General features: G+C 33.6%; 1 protein-coding gene across 6 annotated transcripts in view; it reads right to left on the minus strand.

The window, feature by feature from the left end:
• The window catches only part of LOC128164949 (receptor-type tyrosine-protein phosphatase epsilon-like), a 77,608-nt gene that overhangs the window by 47,599 nt on the left and 9,411 nt on the right, over nucleotides 1-20,598 (minus strand). For all 6 annotated transcript variants that reach the window (XM_052829068.1, XM_052829071.1, XM_052829065.1 and 3 more), the window contains 2 exons: nucleotides 8,176-8,270; nucleotides 2,564-2,666 (listed from right to left, as the gene is read on the minus strand). In XM_052829068.1, the coding sequence (XP_052685028.1) occupies nucleotides 2,564-2,666; nucleotides 8,176-8,230 (158 nt within the window). In that variant the 5' untranslated portion in view covers nucleotides 8,231-8,270. The remainder of the gene's footprint in view (nucleotides 1-2,563; nucleotides 2,667-8,175; nucleotides 8,271-20,598) is intronic.

Raw genomic sequence — 20,598 nt, forward strand, 5'->3', positions numbered from 1 at the left:
TTCATTAACACCAACCAATTTTCATAAAATTGAGATTTTGCAGCTGCTTGATGTAATATTACTCTGACTTCAATGGAATTTTTACTATATAATCAATATAAAATTTTAAGATTTGTCATAGCCACAAAATAACACCTTGTCGCTTCAGACAAACACAATTAACTTAAGCAGACAAGCATCTCTGTACAACTTGTTAAGACACCCATACAACTCCTTCAAGCCCCCTCATACTTTTTAATTTTCAGGCTTTAATATAAAGTTAAAAGATTTTCAAGGCAAACCATGCTCACGACATTGAGGTTTCTCTCTAATCTTGTGTCACTTTCTGTAACACTAATCGATACCCTTAGACAAAATCATGAAGCCCTAGACAAAGCTATAAAACCTGACCAGTTAATGTCACAGATACAAAATGACTTCATCCCTATCCCCTCCAGATTGTTCCTATGCACCATATATATAGACAAAGAATACATGTATCTTGTTACACTGTGAGATGAGGAAAAGTTGTAAGGGGTAATTCTTAGGAGGTAATCAGTATTGATCTGTCTCTTCTGTGGATAATGATTATCAGTTTAAGACAAGAACATTGTCATGGTTAGAGTTTACCTTCTGCAGAATAAAAAAAAAAATAATTGTCTGCATCACACAGTGCTTAAATTGGGTCTCTAGAACAGTTCCACCTTGCAAATTTTATTTTTATGATCTCTCTCTTTCAAGTTCAAACAAATTAGGATTCCGATATTACAGCCTCATGATAAACATCTTCCTTCCTGTGATCAGGGCATTCGTACCTAAGATGCAGTCAGTCATAAAACTACAGGATTACAAATAAATTCTACTTCAATTTCATGCGTAACAAACTCTTATGAAGTACTCTCTATGCCACACAAAATATTCTTCGGAATACAATTCAGATTTAAAGATCACATGTTTAGAAATATATAATTCAACATATTCAATTAAGAGATAAATCAACATTAAAATAGTTTAATGTATGTTCAATTTTTTCAAACATTTGAAAATAACAAATACCATTTACATAGCCTTTATCGTGACTTTTTACTACAACTTAGGGCAAATTAAACCATGCGTAAAGTAATTCAAATTTGACAGAAGGTTGAAATTCAGCTTAGGCACCCTGACAATAACGGTCACTGAACAAGTCTCACTCTGTTCAGTTAAAAGCTTACACACACTGATGGTTGATAACATTTCACCTTATAAAAGTTGCTTTGACTTCAATCTCTGATAAAGAAAAATTCAGATCAAGATCATGCACATCCTTTATCTAAAAAGCCATGTATGATTAAACAAAAGGGAGGAAATATTGGGTTTAGACAAGGTTTCTTCAGATGGCCTTGACATTTGATATAGAACTTGACTCAAGATCATTGCACATCATTTTATCTGCAGACAATGTTTTATTATAAGTCCAAGCAAGATTTGGCCGAGGAGAGAAAAAATATTGTCCAAATTAGGGTCTTTTCAAAATACCGAATGTGACCTTGACCTCTGACACAAAACTTGCTTCAAGGTCACTGCACATCCCTTAGCTACAGGCAGTCATAGGTGAATTCTGAGCAAGATTGGGATAAAAGTAGAGAAATTGTAGTCTACTACCCACATACATTTTTTCCACAAGATATAAGGCCATTGTGAGAGTATATTCTCTCCAAATTTATTCTCTATAAATGGGTCTGCAATTGGGTCAAGGTGATCAAAAAAATGCTCTAGACAAAACAGCAAAAAAAGGGAACAACAACAGCAATCTGATCCCTATAGGATAACAATAGAGCAAATTTAGAATAGTCTTCAAATTCTCATGACAATTCAATCTGTTTATTAAAGGAGGGATGGTCAACACATTAACCATCAGATCTGCTTTAAAATTTTAGACATAACTTTTTTTATGCTATAAACTATTTTTAGTGAAGAAAAACTCATAATAATGTTAAGCTTTAAGATTTGAATACTTTGTGAATTATGTTTATACATGTATTAATACTAGGTCTTATTCTAAAGGAGACTAATATACTGTATAGGCTGATCGTTATATTCGCCCCTGTTATTTTCGCCCTTCTTCACTTGCAAACAATTTCACCCCATCTTGAATTCGTCTGTACAAAGTTGTGTTTAAAAAGAGATAATCTGAGCCAATGCAGTTTATCTAGTCTTAAATTCGCCCGTAGACGAAGAGGGTAAAAGGGCCGAAAATAAAACAGGAGAGAATATTTCCCTGTATACAGTAGTCTAGAAATGAATGGCAACCGCCATCCCACTCTTAGAACCATTTTAACAAGAGCTTGGACTTTGTAACAAAAGAGCTTGGACTTTGGGTAGTTGTGTCAAACAGCATTGTGACTGTCTATTTCATTTCTTGCACTTCAGCCATGGCTCTTTGAAATCAACAAAATTTGTCTGGCTTTTGAGTTGAGACTATGTAATCTGTGTATATTTCGCTTGAAACCAGCATCATTTTGAGCTTGTTTTGACGCAAGAAATAGATAGTTACGTCCTACTGAAAGTCCATGGCCTTGTTAAAATGGTTCTAAAATCTTACCTGAGGTATTTAAAAGTGGCTAGACCCAAACCAAAGAAGGTGACAAGAGCACAGACCACGGCCCATAGCAGGATCTCATCAGCGCTTGGCTCCACAAACCTGCCTACAACAGAGAGGCAGATTAAACCATGCAGGAACACTTGTCAATGCGTACAGAACTATTTACATGTTAATGAAATGATTTCTTTTGTGCTTCATATAAAAGCTTTCAACTCTGCAAAAAAACATTTAAAAGTTACAACAGTAACAGTATTTATTTTCTGCATTGCTCACTACTTTTATAGTTCATATGAACCAGTAAAGAAAGTATTTTATAGCTTATATCAGCCTAGTATATCTTTCTCTGAATCTCTTTCCATTTATGGTAAACCTGGTATAATATGTGCGCAATAACTATCCGCAAGATTTTTGAGTTATGTTTGCTCGAAGATACTTAATGTTGAGAATGTGTTGTTCATTTATGTATGTTAAAGGGAAATGAATAAATTAACCACTTGCTTGCAAAAACTAATCATCCCAAAATTGTTCTCAAAGGGCCTTTCATACACAAAAGATGCGTGTATAATATACTTTTTTAAATTAGATTTCTCAAAATTTAGTGTAATCTTGCAAATGAAGCCAAACTTTTGAATTTCTTTACTTTCATCATACAAGCATTATTAGCATTACCACTAAAATTAGCAGATTTATATTTTATCACCTTAAAATTAAATATGTAGAAACCAAATACAATTTTATAAAGAAGATGATGATGTTTCATCATCAGAAACCCACAGTCAGTCTAACTAACCCTTAATACCTGTAGGACATTACTCATTGAACAGTTCTTGTTCTCATGAGTAATTTATGTCCTATTTCAGTTGGTTTCTTCACACTTTCCAGTAGGAAATCTAAGCAATTGGGTTTATGAAATATTTTCATCCCTAACATGACCTATGTTTTCATACATCCAAATATCAAAGACCTTCACTTTTTTTTTTATTTCAGATTAAAAACAGTAAAAAATTCATGAAAACAAGATAGTACAATGTATTAAGTTCAATGGGTTGTCCATATGTCAATTACTGACCTGATCGAGGTTTAAACATTTCCTCTTCTTTTTAGAAGTAAAAAATTATTCAAACAGTTTATCCAAAAATTTTATCATTCCATATTTGTAAAGCATTTTAAAAAATCTTCATTCTTGATTATATTCCAACCTAGAAATTTATAGAGAGTCCATTTAAAGTATGTATATTGTGATATATTGTGATAAAACTGTGTATGATCTCTCGGAATCCACCCTTCTGTGACTGTAGTATGACGTACATTACATTGTTAGACAACCAGAAAACTGGTATTGGTTGCCTTTCTTCAGAGTTTGTCGGTCATTCACTTTGGCACTAACTGAATTCAACAGAACAGCAGTCGCACATAAAGGGAAGAGATGATAGTCTCACACACTCATTTATTTACCAAGTCTGTGATTTAAAATCCCCGATACACTGCCTGCAGGGATTAATGGATTCAGAACAGGCAACTCATGCATTCAATGGAATAAAAAACAACATCACCATCATGTGCAGTAAGGAAATGAGGGTACATTAGTATTGTAAATATCCCAACATTAGGGCAGTCAATATTTAACCCATTCCAAAGAAAAAACCCAACCCAGCATAAAATAACAGCTTTAGATATCAACCTTCTATTATGCTGGGATTCATACATCATTGGATTTTCATTTTAATGTCATTAATAGCAACAATGACCTGTTTCATTCAAAAGGACTGTATTTATAGGGAAGGACAGGGCATTTACAGGTACACATGTATTTTCAGAAGTACATAACAACTACATGTATCTGTCTAATCCATTTTAAACATTCTTTAGATTGGCTTCAGGCTGGCACTAAGATAATTGAAACAACAATACCAATTAACTAATAAAATTGGCCCTAGAAAGGAATTATATATGATCCTTGATAACATTTTCAATTTCAGTCGTCTATAAAAATTTAACAATTGCTGGATAAGTGAAGCTGGTACTGTGAGTCAGCCTTATCTCTTCATTATTCCATATCAAATCCCTGTACAGTAACTTAGCCAAAGGCTCAGGTTTAACTTTCATACATTTGTGTGTCTATTGAAATATGGTTTGTCTGTGTATGCTCAGCCTGCAGTCACAGTAGTTCAATGCCTTGAATATTTCACTCTGATGAAAGCATGTACATTAAAATAAACCTTATTCAGAACTATTGATGAAAATTGATGAATGCTGTTTCATAAATTCTTTGCATGTCCATATACTTTCATATAATGGGGGGGGGGGGGGGGGGGGCTCAGGATGGTCAGCAACAAATGTAACCATCAGATCTGCCTAAAATTTCAATATATAAACTGTTTAGGTTTACACTATTATCATTAGGTAAAGAAAAAATTCATATAGTTTACCTTTTTGATATAGATATTTCCTATATATTCATATAGAGCTCTTCTTTTAAAGGAGATCAATACAGTATAAAAAATAGCCATGACCATTGAGCCTTCTTATAAAATGGTTTAAATATCTTTATACTCAAATGATTTATATAACATCAAGACTAAATAATTATAACTGTATAACAACTTGATAACCTCAAATTCTTCAAACTTTAAAGCTGCTTGGTCTAATTTTATATCAAATTTTATGCATGCTTTTAAACGATGGCTATGCTTAGTATATGTATATTAATAGACATTGCGGTAGTTTTTTCTAGTCAATTAAGCCAAATTTCAATGAAGAAAAATACATAGAAAATTTGCTAACAAAGAAACGACATAATTTTACTCCTTATGACGAGACAGGTATGGTTGTGTATATTAGGACTTGACATCGCATTAAATAAAGGTCGAAATAATCAGACAAGTTAATATAACATATTAATATAAAATAAACATGATTGTGTACATTTTGTTCGCTAATATTTCTGAAGTTTGCTTTCTTTACAATCGATGCATAGCATGTGGGTTGAATAACCCCAATCATTTGGGGAAGAAACCAAACGGTTTCCTTTTCTAAACATTCCCGTGATGCACTTTGGTTTGTTTTTTTGTTTGCCCAAAAAGAAATTATTTTTATTTCTTTGAATATTTGTAACTTTGAAAGGAGACTGATTCTGCTTGTGTAAATAGGAGAAAGTCCATAACTTTCTAAGATAATTGGTTTATATGTAAAAAAAAAACTTGATACTGTAATAACAAAAAAATCGGACCAAACAGCTTTAAAATGAATTCTTATTAAGGTGGTATGGTGCACTGAAAATTTCCATGAATTGCAGTTCTTGATGCTGGTTTTAGAACACTATTAGCCAGGAATCAGTTTTGTTCAGAATTTTATTTTTCACACAAGGCACTGTGACTGGGGGTGCCTTGCAATAGTCCTTCTCAACATAAGAGGCTTACGGGCCACTTTGCTCACCTAAGCAATTATGCTAAACTCTGATCAAGTCATGGTGTCACTGTTTGAACAAGCTTTAAAATTACCATATATAAGAAAGCCTACGAAAAGTCTTGATTTTAACTGTCTTTTCAGTTCTAGATAGGAATTTTAAAACACCCATCCCCATTTTCCTAATATAATCATACATTTCTATATATAAATAGGATGTTTTTTTCTATAATTCATACTGAATGAAAAGAATGTGATCACGCGTACAACATATAGACATGCATGAATCACCAAAGAAAGCATTAAATTGCTTAAAATACCCTTAACTTCCAACAACTTTAAGTTCCTTACGATAACCAGAACTCTCTCCCCAAGAACCCTACTTCAACATGACCCAAAACACTGGTACTTTGTACGTTCTTCATCCAATCATGTCATTCCTCATACCTGTATGAACCAACAAGGAATGTATAAGGGTTCTTGCTTCTTGTAGTCCATGAAAATGTGGAAATGCATTTTTGAAAGAGCATAAATGTAAGGGTGTTTAGATCGTGTTCTTAGAAAACGGGAAGTTGCAATAATATTTAAACTGTCTCTCACCAGATATAAACTGGTAGAAAAAATTATATCATGAAGGCCTAAGTAAAGATGATTAGAAAAGTTCATGTAAGTGAGTGACTTTGAAGAACTTAATATATCTGCAGGGAAAACAGAGAAAATTAACTATATCTGTCAAATGCAACACAATCCAAATTTGATGCATGTAACAGGAAATCTAATTCATCCACATCTGACACATTGCTCCTTAGGGCCAGGAGATTCGGAAATTTCATTATGGGAATTGCCAACCTGCACATACAAAAATGTGGCAGGAAATATTAATGTCAGCCACCAAAACCTACATTTCAACTTTTTTATGTATTGTTTCTTCACATATGATGTTCAAGTTAAATATTCTATACCAGAATCTTGTTTTTTATCAAGCCAATGCAATGTTGACCATTATCCATATTTAACAACTTTTAAGTTTAGAAGGAGGGGTTAGAAACTGTTTATTAATTGGTACCTGGAAATTCCAGTTGCATGCTGAATAATGCATATTAGTACCAGTGATATGGCAACAAACTGGTGTTTTTGCTCTTGGTCTGTGATATATTGGTGATCTATCAATTTTAAAACTGAACAGTTTCTGTGTTGTTATAATTACAGATATCCATGGGGACAACACTATGTACATTGATTAATTCAATGGATAAATTTTTAATCAAGAATTGGCATCTAGGTTACTGTCAGTATTCTGGTGGATATTTCCACTACACTTAATATTATATATTCTTCTCATGTAGTGCATATTACAGTGGGGGTACTGTAAACCAACATTTATTCGCGGCGACTCTATTTCGCAATTTACTTCCAATAAACTGGTTTGCGACGACTAATGTTCGAGACCAAGCCTTATCCAGATCCGTATTTTGTTATAACAACCATACGATAAAGACTGATTCGCGGCGAGAAATATTCGCGATGACGAGGCTCTCGCTTACCTCGCGGAAATTTCTCGCACGTGAATAAAAGTAAGTTTACAGTTTCCTCCTTCACTACACAGTCATGACAGTAGGCAATATATTATCTGTAGCAGAAATAGTAGCAGGAAATACTGACTTAGTAAAGAAACTAGTAATTTACGGTTTACTAAATAACAACATGCAGTGGACTGTGAAACGAGGAAAATGGACGCCTTTTTTAGTCAGGTCATTGCCTTTCTGTTAATCAATTATATGTGTATTTTGCTGAAGAACTGTGCTTTGACAAGAGAGATATAGAAAACATTACAAGAAGGAACAAGGTATACAAATCAGCCATTACAACTTGAGCAGAACCTTTTCTCGAGGGCTAAAGAAGGAAGATGGTGCTAGGATACAAAGAAAGGTCACACAAAATGACTGCCAGATATAAATGATGAATTTGCTTAATTTGAAAACAAAAATAATGAACTTGATTGGCAAAATAGTTTGAACTGTAATTGTAACGAAAAGCAATTTTTATCTATTCAAAAGTTATTGGTAAAATATCTTATTGCTGATTTTATCCATCAGATAAGCTAATTAATTCACTGTTAGTTGGGAGCAAAAAACGGCAAGGCAAAGAGCTGTTCAATTAAACTACAGGAAAAATCTCTGTCTGTTTCTGCCTAGTAATAAGGTTACCTTTGTCACTGATGTCTGTGGTATTGTTCCCTGGCTCTGGGTCTAGTGGTGCCATGGCAACACCCCACCAACCATCCAATCATTGCTTCCAACACCTGCAAGAAAAGGCCAAAAAGTTCAAAAGTGTAACAGAAGTCATCTTAGGAAAGTGTTTTTAAAATATTTACATTTGAAAATACATTTCCTTATATGAACCTATAGAATAACGAAAACGTTCAATTCTGTATGAACTTTTTCGTGACGTCACAATGTTCATAGCAAGCGCTTATCGCTTGGATTAATGTAAACATAAATTCTCGGTAATTATAACAGTTCTGAACGATTTGTCTTTTTCAAACATAAATATGTCATAAACAGCAATATGTTAAAAAGTTCACCGGGATATGAAGTTGGTTGGTACCTGATCAAATCTACTGAGAAGCCCTTTGGGCTTCACAGGATTTGATCACGTGACCAACCAACTTCATATCCCAGTGAACTTTTTAAATTGCTGTTTATTTCTTAAATAAATCAGAAGCTAATTAGCAACAAGATGCCCATGGATCACATTGTTCGTTCAACATTGTTTTCTTTAAAGGGTTTTACGTAACCCTGTATTTCAACTATTAAAATTCTCATTCCCTTAAGATTGCTTTGTGCCACGTTTGGTTAAGATTGGTCCAGTGGTTCATAAGAAGAAGATACAAATGTAGATAGATTACAGAGTGATTGAAAGACACATGGACATTGGACAAAATATGAGCAGAAAAACTTTCTTGAACTTTCCACCAAAGTAAACTAACAATAATAAGCACAATTCTCCCTTTATTTAAAACTGACAAAAATTAAAATCAAGGTATCCAACAATGACATTGATTTCCATACACAGCTCTACACATTTTATACCTTCAAACATATTTATATAACTGTCATGCTGTATACTTTACCACTAATGTATATAAGCAATACTGGTACATGTATAATTACATGTGAGATTTTTTAAGTGATAATTAATTTGAAATCCATTTTCAATAATGGTCAATACTTTGAAATAACTTTGTGCAAAAAGTCAAAGTTACCATGTACAACATGAAAAAATAACTTCTCCTAAGTTGACCCCACGTTATTAAAAAACATCAGCCAAACTATGTGACCAGAGGGGGAGAAAATTTTCACCTCCAAGTTATATAATCTCTAAGCTGTGGAGGTACAAGAAGGTTTTGAAGACCGAAGTCAAGCTCAGGGCAGCTTATACCAATGAGTAATATCTTTTGCTAGGGATCATATCAAAACTTGTATTCAAGTCATTGGTATAAACAAGAGGCCCATGGGCCACATCGCTCACCTGAACAGCAGTTCCTTGTAAAATTACATTTCGTAGCATATGCTTTTTCTATTTTAAACATTGAACCCCTTTCTGGGGACCCAGTTATGGTCCGAGGTTTATGGTTGGCTTGAACAACATAAATAGTAACATAGGAATTAAAATGTGTAGCACTGCGGTGGGACCGCAACCTGAAAAAGAAGAGAAGAGTTCCACTTCAAGAGGAATAACTCTCAGACTATACAGAACATCAAGAAAGATAACTCTTGGTTCCACTACATTAGAGTTTACACAATTTGAGGATCCTTGCAAAGTAATCTCACAAACTGTAGCATTATAGTTCTCGAGAAAAACTTTTTAAAAACATTTTCAATATATCTTTCTATGTTAAACTTTGAACCCCTCTTGGGGCCACAGTATTAGTCCAGTGCTAAAGTTTTAATTATTTGGAATCTACATTATTTAAGGATGCTTGCATAGTTATCTCACAAGCTGAAGCATTATAGTTCCCTAGAAAAAGATTTTTCAACATTTTCCCTCTATATTTCTATGCTAATTTAAACTTTGAACACCTCTTGGGGCCCCAGTATTAGATTGAGGTCACGGCTTTTTTAATTTCGAATCTACACTATTTGAGGGTGCTTACGTAGTTATCTGACAAATTGATGCATTGTAGTTCTCGAAAAGAAGATTTTTAAACATTTTCCATATATACCAGTACTTCTACATTTAACTTTAAACCCATCTTGGGTCCCTAGTATTAGTCCAGGGGTCACTATTTTAAAACTGTCGAACCTTCATTATCCAAGGTTGTATGCATGATAGTAATCTCACAAATTGAAGCATTGTAGTTCTTGAGAAGAAGATTTTTTAACATGTTACCTTTATATTTCTATAATAAACTTTGACCCCATCTTGGGGCCCCAGTATTGGTCTGGGGTCACGATTTTACCAATTAGGAATCTACATAAGCGAAGGATGCATGCATAGAAATTCCACAAACTAAAACATTGTAGTTCTTGAGAAGAAAATTTTGAAACTTTTCCTTTATGTTTTTTAAAATGTTTAAATTTTGAACCCCTCTTGGTGCCCATCAATTGTCCGGGAGTTACAATTTTTTGAATCTACATTATTTAAGGATGTACATGTATGCATAGTAATATCCAAAACAGTTGCACTATAGTTCTTGAGAAGAAGATTTTAAAACATTTTCCTATTAATGTTAAAATCTAAACCCCTACTGGGGCCCCAATTTTTGTTCAGGGGTCACGATTTTTACAATCTTCACTATATATACAACCTTTTGTGTATGTATTGGCATTTTTGGTGAGGTGGTTCTTGAGAAGAAGATTTTTTAAACATTTTCCTATGTATTTCTATGTTAAACTTTGAACCCCGCCGGGGGCCCCAGTTTTGGTCCGAGGGTCACGATTTTTACAATTTAGAATCTTCACTATATATACAAGCTTTTGTGTAAATATTGGCATTTCTGGTGCAGTGGTTCTTGAGAAGAAGATTTTTTAAACATTTTCCTATGTATTTCTATGTTAAACTTTGAACCCCGCCTGGGGCCCCAGTTTTGGTCTGAGGGTCACGATTTTTACAATTTAGAATCTTCACTATATATACAAGTTTTTTGTGTAAATATTGGCATTTCTGGTGCAGTGGTTCTTAAGAAGAAGATTTTTTAAACATTTTCCTATGTATTTCTATGTTAAACTTTGAACCCCGCCTGGGACCCCAGTTTTGGTCCGAAGGTCACGATTTTTACAATTTAGAATCTTCACTATATATACAAGTTTTTTGTGTAAATATTGGCATTTCTGGTGCAGTGGTTCTTGAGAAGAAGATTTTTTAAACATTTTCCTATGTATTTCTATGTTAAACTTTGAACCCCGCCTGGGGCCCCAGTTTTGGTCCGAGGGTCACGATTTTAACAATTTAGAATCTTCACTATATATACAAGCTTTTGTGTAAATATTGGCATTTCTGGTGCAGTGGTTCTTGAGAAGAAGATTTATTAAACATTTTCCTATGTATTTCTATGTTAAACTTTGAACCCCGCCTGGGGCCCCAGTTTTGGTCTGAGGGTCACAATTTTTACAATTTAGAATCTTCACTATATATACAAGCTTTTGTGTAAATATTGGCATTTCTGGTGCAGTGGTTCTTGAGAAGAAGATTTTTAAAGACATGCACCCTATACTTACTGTTTCGCAATTATCTCCCTTTTGAAAAGGGCTGTGCCCTTTATTTTAACAATTTATAATCCCCTTTCCATAAGGATGCTTTGTACCAAATTTGGTTAAATTTGGCCCAGTGGTTTTTGAGAAGAAGTTGAAAATGTGAAAAGTTTACAGACGGACGGACAGACAGACAGACGGACGGACGGACGACGGACAACGGGTGATCAGAAAAGCTCACTTGAACCTTCGGTTCAGGTGAGCTAATAATATTACCAATATTTTGTTACCAAGACTTTCCCATACAGGCTTTGCTGCAATTTTACATTTGCTTGACAAAACAATCAGAGAAACCAAAAGGAAACTGATGATAAAGCAATGCATGTTTTTAAACACAAGCTTAGATTGTTAACTAGTGAACTTTTTTATCTTAAAAACTTCAAAATGTTGAATTGGTTCAGCAGCCAATCTTAAATGCATGACACCCATTTATGTCAATTTAATTCAAATTGCTACAATATAACTGTACAGCACTAAAAGAAAACTAGAAGACAATAATATATATCATACATGATATACCTATAAACATATCATCAAAGCATCAGTACACTTCATATAAAATATCACACAGAACTCAAAATTAATGGCAATCAGTTAATACCTTAATTAAAATATTCAGTATTTTAAAATTACATGTACATGCCAATTCAGCAGCTATACAATTTAATCATAAATTGTCTAGAGTAGCTAGGATAAAGCATGCACTGGAGACCCCTCATCTCAAATACATGTACCTAACTAAAGGCATTGATTCCTGTCAAATATTCCACAGACTAGCGGTGAATTACAATCAAGAAAAATGTAAGTAACAGCATGGGAGACAAGGAATTCAATTCAATGCAAAGACCTCAGAGTAAGCAGAATGTATTGTTTTTCTCTTAGTCATTATTTCCTTGTCACGTACACTATCAAATTACCTGCCTTGGTGAAAATGCTGATGTATAGACATGCAGCTATGTTGGACCAAGGAGCACATGGAATGCAGCAAGAAAAGGAGACATTATGCCATTCCAATATGTGGCTTTCCCATCACTTTTTATCCTCAATACTGTAGATTCATTATTTTATGTGTGTAATTAATTCCACAATTCCACCATTTTGCATCAAATGGCGAGAATATTAAAAAAATTGCAAGTACCAATTATTTATCATACTTCATAAAGTTTAAATCTGTTCAAAAAATATAAGCAAGAATTAATTCAAAATCCGTGAGATTTGCTTCTTGCGATTTTACAGGGACATTAATTCCTCATGTTTAATTAGGAACCTACAGTATGTCTTTGAAAAATTTGCATTCAAGTCAAATTTTCCCCTTAACCATTCTTTCTGGAAGTTTTGTAGGCAATATTGCATGATCAAGCTTCATCATTGCATTTTGAATAAATGAATGCATCCCCTTAAGGTGCCTCACTACACCTTGAAATGGTTTCTCAAATCAGCAGAAAATTACTTGATAATGATAGAAAGCATGATGGATAAGAGGTATATATATCAAATAGGCGAAAAAATGTGCAATTTTAGATAAAAAATGGTATTTTCAAAAATTTGATTCATTAAGCATAAACAAAAGCCCCAGGTGGATTCGAACTCATGACCTGCGGTTCACAAGCCTGATACTTTAACCACTGAGCTATAACGATACACATCTGAATCGATTGATACAAACAGTTTAATAAAACATTTAATTCTCCATCTTGTGACGTAGTGTCTTAAAAAGTATAAGTCTCGGTGTAGTGAAGTACCTTAAGTAAATAAAAAGTACTGACTGCCATTGAGTTAACTTCGTGAATTAATTGGTATAATATATGATATGAGTCCAATTGTGATCAAAGTAATTCTATTCTATTGAATTTTTTTTTTATCTATGATCATTATTATATACAATCATTACTATCTGTATTGAAGGTCTATCATAGTATATCAATGAATTTTATTCATGAATATAATTGATCATTGATCAGATTTCAGTCAATTTTTAACAGTCAATTTCTTATCATTGGTAAAATCAAATCCCCATCATTAATAATTCTATGCTGCAGATGTTGTCCTTTGTTGTTGTCAATTTCTCTGTGATTAGTTACTGTATGTATGGTAAAACATACTGCAAAATCGGATTCCGTGTACCTTAAAGTACACAGCAAACTTGTATAAATAGTGCACAGATGTTTAGTAATGGATCTGACCATAAAAAGAGAATGCAGACCTATGTCTTATCTAATCATTCATAAAAATTGAAGTTCAATAAAACATTTCATTTTATGACAACAGTATGTCGAAATGGGTCAGATATCCTGCCAGTGTCCTGTCGTTCAAGTTTTCATTCTTATGTCACAGGATGAAATCCATAAAACGGATTCCCAACCATCACATTATATTTCTTGTAAAGTACATTCAATGACAGATGGAAGTCACCAGATAGTTCTCATTTCAGTCTACTGATGAATACATCTGAGACTTATTTTGGAGACATTCATGTTGAAAATGTTACTCTTCATACACAAAACCGATTGTGTTGATTAGATTTAAGGATCCACCATTGCAAGAATGAACAGTCAGAGGGGGAAAACATGTATGATGAACTCAATTATACCTTTACTGCTAAACACAAGCATGAACCATGATTTTATGTAATGAGCCAATCCAAAGCATTAATTCACCAACAAAAAAAGGTTAGCACTGATTCATCAAATTAATCCTAGTCTTCATTTGATAAAACCATGAACCACCAAATGGAATCAATAGATGAACTCAATCATACATCTTTGGCTAAACAAAACCTGATAAACCATGGCATAGGTTATAAGCTACCCAAGAGTATGAACCATCCCTCAAAGATAAGCACAGGTTCATCTAAATATAATATCCATGGTCTACAGTAAAAAAAAAAAGCAGAACCACCAAATGAAACCATAAAGTCAAAAATTCCTATTTTGCAAACAACAATGATATTAAAATTAGGCCAACCAAAGCATAAATCAACATCTTAAAGTATGTTAGCATTGATTCATCAAAACCACTAGATTGGCTGTTTCTGTTGAGCACAAGCACAAATGAACCACCAGATGCCTGATGGGATCTTTGTATGGTTAAGAAAAAGCATGAACCACCAGATGGGATCTTTGTATGGTTATAAAGCATAAGCAGGAACCACCAGATGGGATCTCTGTATGGTTATAACATAAAAGGATAAACCACTAGATGGGATCTTTGTATGGTTATAAAGCACAAGCATGGACCACAGATGGGATCTCTGTACGGTTATAAAGCATAAGCATGAACTATCAGACGGGATCTCTGTATGGTTATAAAGCAAAAGCATGAACCTCCAGATGGGATCTATATATGGTTATAAAACATAAGCATGGACCACCAGATGGGATCTCTGTACGGTTATAAAGCATAAGCATGAACCTCCAGATGGGATCTATGTATGGTTATAAAACATAAGCATGGACCACCAGATGGGATCTCTGTACGGTTATAAAGCATAAGCATAAACTATCAGATGGGATCTCTGTATGGTTATAAAGCATAAGCATGAACCTCCAGATGGGATCTCTGTATGGTTATAAAGCATAAGCATGAACCTCCAGATGGGATCTCTGTATGGTTATAAAACATAAGCATGAACCACCAGATGGGATCTCTTTATGGTTATAAAGCATAAGCATGAACCACCAGATGGGATTTCTTTATGGTTATAAAGCATTAGCATGAACCTCCAGATGGGATCTATGTATGGTTATAAAGCATAAGCATGAACCTCCAGATGGGATCTCTGTATGGTTATAAAGCATAAGCATGAACCTCCAGATGGGATCTCTGTATGGTTATAAAGCATAAGCATGAACCTCCAATTGGGATCTATGTATGGTTATAAAACATAAGCATGAACCACCAGATGGGATCTCTATATGGTTATAAAGCATAAGCATGAACCACCAGATGGGTTTCTATATGGTTATAAAGCATAAGCATGAACCACCAGTTTGGATCTTTGTATGGTTATAACGCAAAAGGATAAACCACTGGTTGGGATCTTTGTATGGTTATAAATCATAAGCATGAACCTTGATCCATGATAGGATCAATTAGCCCAAAATAAGCATGAACCTAGTTTGGATTTAATGAGTTTAAATACAAACTATCTAACTTAAGAATTCAAAGGGCATTATAAGATCCTATGATCCACTAATATTTCAAAGAATCTCTGAATAAAGTCACCAACTAGCAATTCTTTTAATGCCAAAATATTAATTACCAAAATTTTTTGGTTGTTCTTTTTAGGTTTCTATTGAAATAATCAGACATGTCTAGAAATAGTTCTGTACAGCATCTGATGTGCACTTGAATTCATGCAATTTAAATCTTTCGCAAGATTGATACCTCAGAAGCTAATGTTTCTAGAAATGTGATATATGTGTTGCACTATGGTATCTTTGTGAATCCTAAATACTGAACACAATATAGCTATTGGCTTTCAACATTACCCAACAATCTGCTATAGATCTTTCATTAACATGAACTAATTACCAATATAGTTAATGAGTGCACTGTCACAATAATTATTATTTTTTGGATCAATTTTGGGATCCCAAACCAAAATAGTAAATCTTATCCTGAGTACATCATTGCATCATACACAGACAGATATAATGAAATATCATTGTTTGCTAACTTCAGCATTAACAATTTGTCTGAATAACACTTCAACCAGGGGCTTAGGTTAATGCAAGGGAAGCCCAAGCATTACGAAAAATTTATTTGACAACTCACAGAACCTTCACAATAAGTAAGTTAGCATTAATTTGGAGAAGTATTCTCAGATTCACTAACATCTGACTCAGTTGATCTTCACCTAAGACAAATTTCATAAGATGAATCTGGAAAGCTGTTTTAAAGACCCATCTACATTGCATACAAATTACAAGATACACATGTACTTTTGCCAGTAAAATGCATATTCAGACATTTGACATTCACTAAAATTAACTGCAGTCTGCTAAGTTTCAAAAAATACAGGAAAATGCACTTTTTATGACATCACAATTACTGATGTGAATGCTAGTCTAATCAGGTAACTATATAATTATAGATTCTTAATTTTTTGGTATTCTTGTGAAAACAAATGCTAACTTTCCGTTGTTTGTGATGAACTTCAAAACAAGGCAAAATATGACTAAAACTGTACCTACATGTAGTTCTTTACTGTTGATTTTCAGTTATGTCTTTGATATATATTGTTTGAGTCTGGTTACTCATCATGAGTGTGAGGTCAAAGAGGAAATGGTAAAAATGTCCCTGCATGTATGAAATATGTGTATGTGACTGGGATTCAAACCAGTGACCTTCAACAACTAAAGTGAATGGTAATTGTATTTTAAACAGCTGAGCATACAAGGTCAACCCTTGGTATCCATCAGTTAGCATTAACACTGAATTAAAGAATGCAGTCCACATAAGGAAATTAAGCAACAATTCCTAAGCTGGGTCTTTTGTAGACATTCTTGATAGTTGCTCCAAATGTGTTTAAGCATCAGCAAGTCACTAAAGAAATTTCTAAACAACCATGCAGTCCCTTCATCAGTGTTACCTTTATTCAGCTAATAGCTCTTCAGTGTAACTGGTGTTAAACACAATAAAAAGAATAAAGTTTCTTATTCTCTCCTAGTCTAACAACACTTTTTTTTTGGTGGTGGTACTTCTTTTGGTTAAAAAAAAAAACCCAACAGATTCACGAGCTTATTCAAAACATATCACTCTTTTAATTGTTCTGTAGTTTTCAAAATATCAAACATGATGTTGATAATAAATTCACATTTAGCAAAATATATGCACCTGATGATACAATAAACAGACATAGTAATTGCAAAAATGTTGTTTCTTCCATACATTTGCCTTGGGGCAACAGTTCTAATCTTCTTATACAATTAGAATAGGAGAGATCAAAGACAGTCCATTAAAGGTCAATCATCAGAGAACTGAAGAGGCATCTGATATTACAGAACCTTGTCTTAGAGACAATAATGTGGGTATTAAAGTAGTGACAGGTGCTCTCTCTCTCTCTCTCTCTCTCTCTCTCTCTCTCTCTCTCTCTCTCTCTCTCTCTCTCTCTCTTGTGAACTGGAAACACAAGCTTATTTAACCATCTCTTCATGTAAACTGATATTTAAATAAACCACTTCAAAATTCAACATTTCATTAAATTTTTATGCCATCCTATCATACTACCAGTAATATATTCATATACTCCCCCCCCCCCCCTCCCCATTAAAGGTAGGTATCTAGCACTTGTGAATTGACATGCAATATAGCTATAACCTCTGATACAGATCATTCTTAATTCAATTACATGATAAAGTCAGATCAATTACCTCCAGGGAACCAAATATTACATCTAAGACTCAGCAGCCAAAAATATGAGTGAGCATAGGGTACCTGTAATATAAGCTAAACATAGAGGGTTGAAGGTATCAATTAAGATTGTCTAATGAATTATGCATGATGGAATTCATACATTAATCTCTAACAATTAAACATAACCATGCATCAACATTTATGTAAGAAATAATGAAATATGTCAAGATATGTAGATTGATTCATATGAAAGTAAAAATAACACTGCTTTGTTTGGTAAAAGCAATACACCTAAGATAACCTAAGATTTATAATGGGGAATGTTTACATCTTTTCTCCATTCCGAATACACTCGGAATACATCGCAAAATTTTTCAACGTTATCATCTGGGCTTGCTGCAATACAAAATCCCCGTAGACATGACATTTTTTAGCATTGTATTCAAACCTGATATGCTAACAGGGGCGTTTCGACTAAGAAATCTTGGAAATTTTTCATACTTTTGAATGAACATCGTTTGAACCCTGAGATATTTATAAATATCAAGCAATTAAGCAAAATCTGAATTCAGGATATCTTGGGACAGACTATAGATTTGCGCATCAAAGTACATGAACAGTTATGAAATTAGCCTATTCTAAAATACAGTCAAACTTTGTCATCTCGAACTAGATGGAACTGTTTAAAAACTTCAAGATATATGCATATTTGAGTAAATGAGGGTAAAATACTTAGAAAATAAGTGGTTGGGACTTACAAATCACTTTGACATATTTATTGCATTCAAGATATCATGGTTCAGGATATCGAAGTTCAACTGTATTATTGCCTTCGAATAGAGGGTTTTTTTGGTCACTTAGTTGCTGTATTAATTGAAAGGTTTCCAAAATAAATCGTGGAAGCTAGTTATGGAATCTTCCTTAGAATAAAGCTCTATCTAGTCGTTAAGATTTATACAGACTCATGCATCACAGTCAATGCTAGCACGATATCAATACTGAAGTATCACACTGGTCGTCTCCAATAAATGGCATTTTGTGAGGTCTTACGTTGAAGTCCCTCACTAGCACAAGTTATATCTCTAGCATATTAAAATAAATAATCTAAATACAGGTTTTAAGAGCAATTATAAAATCCTATTTCCATTTTCTTTTAAAAATCTATATGCAATTGACACTTCAACCCAATACATGCACTTTTATCAAATTCCAATTTTACAGTCTCAAGAATACAGACACAATTCAAATATTTTTATCTGTCTGAAGATGCTGGATTCCTTTTTCTTTTCTTCATTTGATGAAAATATTGATATATTCTTAATCTCATTTGTATTTTATTAAACCACACACTTTTGCTGCAGAACTCTGGCAACTTAGTTATAAAATTTAGACTATTGTCTCCAACCAGGAAGGTGAACCTAAGCTCAAGAAATATGTCAGGGTTTTCAAATTACCCCTTAAAACCAGTGAAAGGATGTAGTCAAACCAGACCCAATCCCTCAAGAGTTCTCAAACAGTCAAAAACACATAGCAATTTTATTCCAATATGCTATTTCCACAATTATTTCCACAGTATCTTACAGAAAGCTTTAGCTCCTGGGAATGCATTAACCAAAATCTATCATATTGTGCTTCCTAATTAAAAAAACAAAACTTGTTACTTTCATTGTAAAACAAGGTACCACATCGTTGTTTCTGTTTGGGACTATAGCTTTTTGTTCCAAATTTTTGTTTTTAATTAACTTAAAAGAGAAAAAAATATTAGCTAGGCAAATACGTATAAACTTCCAACTGAAGGTTATCAACAATAGATAAATAGTTCCAAGAAAACAATTTTCTATACAAATACTGAAGGTTACACAGTCAGACCTCTCTATGTTGAATGCTGAAGATTCAAGATGTAGTGGCAAAAACAAATACAGTTGAACTTTGATGTCTGGAACACTGATATCTCTAATTCAATTGATATGTCAGAGTGATTTGTAAACCCTAACCACTTATTTTTTAAGCATTTTACCCTCAATATCTCGAATACTCAGATATCTTGAAGTTTTTAAACAGTCCCGTTTAGTTCAAGAACACAAAGTTTGACTTTACTGCAGTAGAGGTTGGGACTCAATTTGATTTATCTAAGGTGTAAATTTTCAAGATATTGAAGTTTAACTATATTATTTACATTCAATTGCAATTTATAACTGTTTCAATCCTCAAGATTTCAATCTGACTTGTATTTAAAGAATCAGTTTGTCCACATGCATTTGGAAGATAGTCTTTATAGTGTAACTATTTACTAATTGCAAAACCTCCATGAAGATTTAAATAAATGCAAAATATACATATGTGGTCATTAAGATCTGGGAGGTTTGGGAACTTGGGAGCTTTCAACAGCTTGTTAGATTGCTGAATAGGGCATTCAATTTGGTCAGCAAGGTTTCACATCAGGTCTGAATGTAAGTCATGTGGTAACTCGAGTGTAGATTGTTTCAGGGTCCACGCAGAAAATATATGTGAGGTTAAACC

The sequence above is a fragment of the Crassostrea angulata genome, chromosome 10 (assembly GCF_025612915.1).
Source record: "Crassostrea angulata isolate pt1a10 chromosome 10, ASM2561291v2, whole genome shotgun sequence".
Taxonomy (NCBI): domain Eukaryota; kingdom Metazoa; phylum Mollusca; class Bivalvia; order Ostreida; family Ostreidae; genus Magallana; species Magallana angulata.